Raw genomic sequence first — 8,980 nt, 5'->3', positions numbered from 1 at the left:
GCATTCCAATTTTAAAGACATCTTTCATTGTTAGAGCAGCCACTCGTCTGGTCAATATAATGGATAACCTGTCATTACTCAATGCTGGTGAAGAGGAAGGGGGTATTGTCCAGGTAGAACAGATAAGCGTTTACAAGCAGCATGTGTTGCTCAACAGTAAGGAGTGAGGACACGCTCATAAAGAGAAGAAACCCAAAAGTTTCCACTGGTCTTGACTGTCAGGACAGAAACTGTTTAAGATGAAGGCAATAAAGTATCCAATCAGTTGTCCACTTGTCATGAACACCATTTCAGTTGGTGCACAGTTCCAGCTGGCAGAGCTGGTTTAAGACTCCCAGTGTATACTAACCAAAGATCCTATTACATTACAATAGTAGCAAACTAAACATTTATGGACACTAGTTTCACATATTTTGTCAACATGAGTCATATCAGTTAACTTCACTAGATGATTCTCTTACATCATTCTGGTCTGGTTTCCTCCGGTGTAGAAAAGGTCTTTAGTTAGGGATATTCTGGCTAGCTCCAGAGGACATTTTATTTATGGTGTCTTACCTGCAATTAACCTTTGTATTCAATTAAACACACCCACACAACCCTTCTGTCAACTGGCCAGTAGCTTTGATCCCACAGTAACATTTTACAACAACGGTGAAAAATTAAAATGTTTATTCATTCAAATAAACGTATGACCCCCCCAAAAAATGTCTTAGGAAAAAAAAAAAACTACGGAAGATTAAAAGAGAAACAGACCTTATACACATCCAAAAGTCATGGAAACGCGGATACGTGGAAAATGTGTTTTTAAAACAAAACAAAAGCAGTTGGAGATGGAAGGAGCAGTTGTCGTGACCGTGTGTGTGTGACTCTAGGCGTTGCGGTCGATGCGGACGTCAACCTCGCGACCGCTGATCTTGGTTCCGTTCATCATCCTGCAGGCCTGGTTAGCGCTCTCTGGGGAGTCAAACCTGACCGTACCACAGCCCTTAGACTTTCCTCCCTCCATCTTAATCTCTGCAAACATCACCTGGCCTGGAGAGGGAGTAAGAAAAATGTGTGATGAGAGAGAAGAGGGGGAGAAAGAAAGATGTGTGATGAGAGAGAAGAGGGGGAGAAAGAGCAGTAGACCGTGTTTAAGCACAGACACTGCTATAGCCATTTCATTACTGCAGATCAAAGCTACATTCAATCCATCTGCAGGTTATTGAGTACAGTAGACTGATTGAAGAGGCTTACCACAGACACTGAACTTCTCCTTTAGTTTCTGCCAGGTCAGGTCATAGGACAGCTACAACACAGGACATTAGAACACAGGGTCATAAAACTACTTTAGGGACATTTTCACAGAGCTAGACGATGCCTACTACCTCGTCTGAAAGTGCTTCCAATTCACGCTACTTAATCTGTGTCCATGATGTAAATCCCCAGCAGTACATATAGTGGATTTGATCAGCCTTATTAATGTGTTAGGTGCTTTAATGTGCTTAAAAAGGGGTGTGCACATCATGTCATAATGCACATTTATACAGTATTTATTTATAAAACGTACATTTCTGACAAAGATCTGACATCCACCCTTGGCTCTGTCAGACATGGCTCCTCCTCCGTAGCCCCCGAAACCTTGGCTCATGGCCATGCCCCCCCCCATACGGTCATAGCCAGAGCCCATCCGCTCCATGGACCGGTTGCCCAAACCACCTAGTAGAGGACAGGGAATATGAGTGAGCACCTCAGATCGGAATCCCTACCGTAATGGTAATAAGGGGTTGTGCAGGCTTTAGTTCCAACCCAGCACTCCCACACATCAAATCAAGGTCAAGCACAGTGAAACATTGGCAGTATGAAATGGGTGTGCTAACAGACAGTGAGAGATGTTAATGTAATGTTCGGTGTACCTAATCCTCCCCCAATGGGCCCCATGCCAAAACTGCTCATGTCTCCTCCATAACCTCCTCCTGATGGAGAGAACGCACGGCATCACACACACACACACACGTTACCACAACACAAACAAGTTACAGCACTGTCAGTCTGAATGCTAACTTGACCAGTGTTGTGTTACCCATACAGGAGTTGTGATTCAGCTCTTAGTACAGTCCACCTGCAGGTTCCAGTTCCAAGCTACAACAGGCCCAGTAGAATGCCCAGTAGAATGCCCAGTGGAATGCCCAGTGGAACGCCCAGTGGAACGCCCAGTGGAACGCCCAGTGGAACGCCCAGTGGAACGCCCAGTGGAACGCCCAGTGGAACGCCCAGTGGAACGCCCAGTGGAACGCCCAGTGGAACGCCCAGTGGAACGCCCAGTGGAACGCCCAGTGGAACGCCCAGTGGAACGCCCAGTGGAACGCCCAGTGGAACGCCCAGTGGAACGCCCAGTGGAACGCCCAGTGGAACGCCCAGTGGAACGCCCAGTGGAACGCCCAGTGGAACGCCCAGTGGAACGCCCAGTGGAACGCCCAGTGGAACGCCCAGTGGAACGCCCAGTGGAACGCCCAGTGGAACGCCCAGTGGAACGCCCAGTGGAACGCCCAGTGGAACGCCCAGTGGAACGCCCAGTGGAACGCCCAGTAGAACGCCCAGTGGAACGCCCAGTGGAACGCCCAGTAGAACGCCCAGTGGAACGCCCAGTGGAACGCCCAGTGGAACGCCCAGTAGAACGCCCAGTAGAACGCCCAGTAGAACGCCCAGTGGAACGCCCAGTGGAACGCCCAGTAGAACGCCCAGTAGAATGCCCAGTGGAACGCCCAGTAGAACGCCCAGTGGAACGCCCACCACTGACCATGCTGTTAGTGGATGGATATATGAGGACTAAGGAATGGATTATACCTATGATGACTGACAGTGACAGGTGAGAGTGAGTGAGAAACTACTCACCCATTCCTCCAAAGGAGTCTCCGAAGCCTCTGCTCATGGACATGTCACTGCGACCAAAGTCTCTGTCCATCCCTCCTCCCATACCCCCTGACCGGTAGGACATGTCTGGAGAGAGGGAAGTAAAGAGAAGGAGAGAGGACAATGGCAGTCAGAAATATACTCAGTGGAAAGTTGACATTAAACTTCAGGAGCATTGAAACAGTTTGAGAGAATTACACTGCTCAAAAAAATAAAGGGAACACTTAAACAACACAATGTAACTCCAAGTCAATCACACTTCTGTGAAATCAAACTGTCCACTTAGGAAGCAACACTGATTGACAATAAATTTCACATGCTGTTGTGCAAATGGAAGACACAAAAGGTGGAAATTATAGGCAATTAGCAAGACACCCCCAAAAAAGGAGTGATTCTGCAGGTGGTGACCACAGACCACTTCTCAGTTCCTATGCTTCCTGGCTGATGTTTCGGTCACTTTTGAATGCTGGCGGTGCTCTCACTCTAGTGGTAGCATGAGACGGAGTCTACAACCCACACAAGTGGCTCAGGTAGTGCAGCTCATCCAGGATGGCACATCAATGCGAGCTGTGGCAAGAAGGTTTGCTGTGTCTGTCAGCGTAGTGTCCAGAGCATGGAGGCGCTACCAGGAGACAGGCCAGTACATCATGCACATTTGTGGCCTGCTGGAGGTCATTTTGCAGGGCTCTGGCAGTGCACCTCCTGGCACAAAGGCGGAGGTAGCGGTCCTGCTGCTGGGTTGTTGCCCTCCTACGGCCTCCTCCACGTCTCTTGATGTACTGGCCTGTCTCCTGGTAGCGCCTCCATGCTCTGGACACTACGCTGACAGACACAGCAAACCTTCTTGCCACAGCTCGCATTGATGTGCCATCCTGGATGAGCTGCACTACCTGAGCCACTTGTGTGGGTTGTAGACTCCGTCTCATGCTACCACTAGAGTGAGAGCACCGCCAGCATTCAAAAGTGACCAAAACATCAGCCAGGAAGCATAGGAACTGAGAAGATGTCTGTGGTCACGACCTGCAGAATCACTCCTTTTTTGGGGGTGTCTTGCTAATTACCTATAATTTCCACCTTTTGTCTATTCCATTTGCACAACAGCATGTGAAATTTATTGTCAATCAGTGTTGCTTCCTAAGTGGACAGTTTGATTTCACAGAAGTGTGATTGACTTGGAGTTACATTGTGTTGTTTAAGTGTTCCCTTTATTTTTTTGAGCAGTGTATTTTGTCCTTAGTGGTGATGGGTGGGTGGGTTCTATAGTTACATAGCAATATTATTTTGGATGATATTATATTGATACTTTGACTCCACGTATAGTTTTTTGCTAGGTAGCGTTAGCTAGCGCTAGTCGGCTGTACCTGCACCAAACGCCGGGAATTTTTATCTTATAGCTTGTTCTCATCTTTTTAAAATAGTGAGTCAACAGGTTCAGCACTTATATATTTCCCTGATTGATCAAAACTCGTTTTCTCATGCTGTCTCATGTCTACAACAGACATATCATGAGCAATATGTTTTGTAACATCAAATCCCAGTATCGAACCACAAAGCATATATAGATCTACATAAGATTTTTTTTTTTTTTTTGCTGCAGATACGGAGCCCCACCGGGCCTTCACGATTGACTGCCGACGTTATCTGCCCGAGGGAGTTATCCTACTGGCACCTCCGTCGCAACGTTACCTGAACGCTCACCTGGGGCCCGCTAATCGTTAGCTGTCTTATCGGCTGCTATCTTAAGTATTTCGGACAATTTTTTTTATTTTTTTTCTTGGGTCACTATATCTATTTTGCCAATTGGATTGATCCCCTCTACAAGACACGGAACCCCACTAATCTACCGACGGAAACGCATGAGGTGTCTAAAAATAGACCTCCATCCTATGCTATCTTGCTACCGATAGCCATCTACCTGGCCAGCTGTCTGGATCGCCGTGACCCCAACCAACCTCTACTCACTGGACCCTTATTGATCACTCGATTAAGCATGCCTCTCCTTAATGTAAATATGCCTTGTCCACTGCTGTTCTGGTTAGTGTTTATTGGCTTATTTCACTGTAGGGCCTCTAGCCCTGCTCACTATACCATATCCAACCTTTCATTTCCACCACCCACATATGCGATGACATCACCTGGTTTCAATGATGTTTCTAGAGACAATATCTCTCTCATCATCACTCAATACCTAGGTTTACCTCCACTGTATTCACATCCTACCATACCTTTGTCTGTACATTATTCCTTGAAGCTATTTTATCGCCCCCAGAAACGTCCTTTTACTCTCTGTTCTAGATGCTCTAGACGACCAATTCTCATAGCTTTTAGCCGTACCCTTATCCTACTCCTCCTCTGTTCCTCTGGTGATGTAGAGGTGAATCCAGGCCCTGCAGTACCTAGCTCCACTCCTATTCCCCAGGCGCTCTCTTTTGATGACTTCTGTAACCGTAATAGCCTTGGTTTCATGCATGTTATCATTAGAAGCCTCCTCCCTAAGTTTGTTTTGTTCACTGCTTTAGCTCACTCTGCCAACCCGGATGTTTTAGCCGTGTCTGAATCCTGGCTTAGGAAGACCACCAAAAATTCTGACATTTTCATCCCCAACTACAAGATTTTCAGACAAGATAGAACGGCCAAAGGGGGCGGTGTTGCAATCTACTGCAAAGATTGCCTGCAGAGTTCTGTTTTACTATCCAGGTCTGTTCCCAAACAATTTGAACTTCTACTTTTAAAAATCCACCTCTCTAAAAACAAGTCTCTCACCGTTGCCGCCTGCTATAGACCACCCTCTGCCCCCAGCTGTGCTCTGGACACCATATGTGAACTGATTGCCCCCCATCTATCTTCAGAGCTAGTGCTGCTAGGCGACCTAAATTGGAACATGCTTAACACCCCAGCCATCCTACAATCTAAGCTTGATGCCCTCAATCTCACACAAATTATCAATGAACCTACCAGGTACCACCCCAATTCCGTAAACACGGGCACCCTCATAGATATCATCCTAACCAACCTGCCCTCCAAATACACCTCTGCTGTTTTCAACCAAGATCTCAGCGATCACTGCCTCATTGCCTGCATCCGTAATGGGTCAGCGGTCAAACGACCTCCACTCATCACTATCAAACGCTCCCTGAAACACTTCAGCGAGCAGGCCTTTCTAATCGACCTGGCCGATGTATCCTGGAAGGATATTGATCTCATCCCGTCAGTAGAGGATGCCTGGATATTTAAAAAAAATGCCTTCCTCACCATCTTGAATAAGCATGCCCCATTCAAGAAATTTAGAACCAGGAACAGATATAGCCCTTGGTTCTCTCCTGACCTGACTGCCCTTAACCAACAGAAAAACATCCTATGGCGTTCTGCATTAGCATCGAACAGCCCCCGTGATATGCAACTTTTCAGGGAAGCTAGAAACCAATATACACAGGCAGTTAGAAAAGCCAAGTCTAGCTTTTTCAAGCAGAAATTTGCTTCCTGCAACACAAATTCAAAAAAGTTCTGGGACACTGTAAAGTCCATGGAGAATAAGAACACCTCCTCCCAGCTTCCAACTGCACTGAAGATAGGAAACACTGTCACCACCGACAAATCCACTATAATTGAGAATTTCAATAAGCATTTTTCTACGGCTGGCCATGCTTTCCACCTGGCTGCCCCTAACCCGGTCAACAGCACTGCCCTCCCCTCTGCTACTCGCCCAAGCCTTCCCCATTTCTCTTTCTCCCAAATACAGTCAGCTGATGTTCTGAAAGAGCTGCAAAATCTGGACCCTTACAAATCAGCCGGGCTAGATAATCTGGACCCTTTCTTTCTAAAACTATCTGCTGAAATTGTTGCCACCCCTATTACTAGCCTTTTCAACCTCTCTTTCGTGTCGTCTGAGATTCCCAAAGATTGGAAAGCAGCTGCGGTTATCCCCCTCTTCAAAGGGGGGGACACTCTTGACCCTAACAGCTACAGACCTATATCTATCCTACCCTGCCTTTCTAAGGTCTTCGAAAGCCAAGTCAACAAACAGATTACCGACCATTTCGAATCCCACCATACCTTCTCCACTATGCAATCTGGTTTCAGAGCTGGCCATGGGTGCACCTCAGCCACGCTCAAGGTCATAAACGATATCTTAACCGCCATCGATAGGAAACAATACTGTGCAGCCGTATTCATTGACCTGGCCAAGGCTTTTGACTCTGTCAATCACCACATCCTCATCGGCAGACTCGACAGCCTTGGTTTCTCTAATGATTGCCTCGCCTGGTTCACCAACTACTTCTCTGATCGAGTTCAGTGTGTCAAATCGGAGGGTCTGTTGTCCGGGCCTCTGGCAGTCTCTATGGGGGTGCCACAGGGTTCAATTCTTGGACCGACTCTCTTCTCTGTATACATCAATGATGTCGCTCTTGCTGCTGGTGATTCTCTGATCCATCTCTACGCAGACGACACTATTCTGTATACTTCTGGCCCTTCTTTTGACACTGTTAACAACCCTCCAGGCGAGCTTCAATGCCATACAACTCTCCTTCCGTGGCCTCCATTTGCTCTTAAATACAAGTAAAACTAAATGCATGCTCTTCAACCGATCGCTGCCTGCACCTGCCCGCCTGTCCAACATCACTACTTTGGACGGCTCTGACTTAGAATATGTGGACAACTACAAATACCTAGGTGTCTGGTTAGACTGTAAACTCTCCTTCCAGACTCACATCAAACATCTCCAATCCAAAGTTAAATCTAAAATTGGCTTCCTATTCCGCAACAAAGCATCCTTCACTCATGCTGCCAAACATACCCTTGTAAAACTGACCATCCTACCAATCCTCGACTTCGGTGATGTCATTTACAAAATAGCCTCCAAAACCCTACTCAATAAATTGGATGCAGTCTATCACAGTGCCATCCGTTTTGTCACCAAAGCCCCATTTACTACCCACCACTGCGACCTGTACACTCTCGTTGGCTGGCCCTCGCTTCATACTCGTCGTCAAACCCACTGGCTCCAGGTCATCTACAAGACCCTGCTAGGTAAAGTCCCCTCTTATCTCAGCTCGCTGGTCACCATAGCAGCACCTACCTGTAGCACGCGCTTCAGCAGGTATATCTCTCTGGTCACCCCCAAAACCAATTCTTCCTTTGGCCGCCTCTCCTTACAGTTCTCTGCTGCCAATGACTGGAACGAACTACAAAAATCTCTGAAACTGGAAACACTTATCTCCCTCACTAGCTTTAAGCACCAGCTGTCAGAGCAGCTCATAGATTACTGCACCTGTACATAGCCCATCTATAATTTAGCCCAAGCTACCTCTTTACCTACTGTATTTATGTATTTATTTAGCTCCTTTGCACCCCATTATTTCTCTCTACTTTTTTCTATCTCTACTTTTACTTTTTTTACTTGCTATATTGTATTTACTTCGCCACCATGGCCTTTTTATATTTTTATTTATTTATATATATTTTGTTTGCCTTCACCTCCCATCTCACCTCACTTGCTCATATTGTATATAGACTTATTTTTCACTGTATTATTGACTGTATGTTTGTTTTACTCCATGTGTAACTATATGTTGTTGTATGTGTCGAACTGCTTTGCTTTATCTTGGCCAGGTCGCAATTGTAAATGAGAACGTGTTCTCAATTTGCCTACCTGGTTAAATAAAGGTGAAATAAAATAAATAAAAATAAAATAAATAAAAAATCTACATAAGATAGTATTGGCACCTAAGTATCGGTATAATATCGTAAGGTCCCAGGCAATTCCCAGCCCTAGGTGTGTCCCCTTACCTCCCATCCGTCCCATGTCTCTGGCTCCGAATCCCCCCATACTGTCCATGCCACCGAACCCTCCAGGACACACACAGGATTATTATATTAATGGAGTCACAACAACCCATGTGTTGTCCAGTCATGTAACAGAGTGATCCAGTAGAGATGTATTATCTAGGACCTTACCTCCTAGTCTGCTCATCCCTCCATACCCAGGTCCTCCCTCCATACCTGACAGACAGAATCACACACTGATTTGTTTTGTACTAAAGCTCAGTGGTCGAGGGGGCGTCGAGGGGGCGTCGAGGGGGCGTCGAGG

The 8,980-nt window shown here is 46.5% G+C and overlaps 1 protein-coding gene across 2 annotated transcripts; it reads right to left on the bottom strand.

Moving 5' to 3' along the window:
- Positions 1-654: 654 nt before the first annotated feature.
- On the bottom strand, positions 655-8,954 carry LOC129848856 (myelin expression factor 2-like). Of its 2 annotated transcripts, XM_055915951.1 has the most exons (7): positions 8,848-8,954; positions 8,680-8,739; positions 2,875-2,979; positions 1,896-1,955; positions 1,550-1,698; positions 1,237-1,288; positions 655-1,032 (listed from the first exon to the last, which is right to left on the bottom strand). In XM_055915951.1, the coding sequence occupies exons 1-7, from the start codon at positions 8,888-8,890 to the stop codon at positions 869-871; spliced, it is 633 nt and encodes a 210-aa protein (XP_055771926.1). In that variant the 5' UTR covers positions 8,891-8,954; the 3' UTR covers positions 655-868. The 2 variants fall into 2 exon arrangements, with proteins under 2 accessions (XP_055771926.1, XP_055771928.1); XM_055915953.1 differs by lacking the exon at positions 1,896-1,955.
- Between the last annotated feature and the right edge of the window lie 26 nt (positions 8,955-8,980).

Source organism: Salvelinus fontinalis, unplaced genomic scaffold, assembly GCF_029448725.1.
Source record: "Salvelinus fontinalis isolate EN_2023a unplaced genomic scaffold, ASM2944872v1 scaffold_1235, whole genome shotgun sequence".
NCBI lineage: Eukaryota > Metazoa > Chordata > Actinopteri > Salmoniformes > Salmonidae > Salvelinus > Salvelinus fontinalis.
The sequence above is the reverse complement of the archived record's forward strand: the minus strand, read 5'-3'. Positions and strand labels throughout refer to the sequence as shown.

What these genes read in the sequence shown, in the direction of transcription:
- LOC129848856 (XM_055915951.1), bottom strand. Translation starts at nt 8,890, where the DNA reads ATGGAGGGAGGACCTGGGTATGGAGGGATGAGCAGACTAGGAG. An exon ending in AGGGATGAGCAGACTAGGAG is followed by an intron (nt 8,740 to 8,847) that starts GTAAGGTCCTAG and finishes TGTGTCCTGGAG; the next exon opens with GGTTCGGTGGCATGGACAGT. An exon ending in GCCCATTGGGGGAGGATTAG is followed by an intron (nt 1,699 to 1,895) that starts GTACACCGAACA and finishes GTCCTCTACTAG; the next exon opens with GTGGTTTGGGCAACCGGTCC.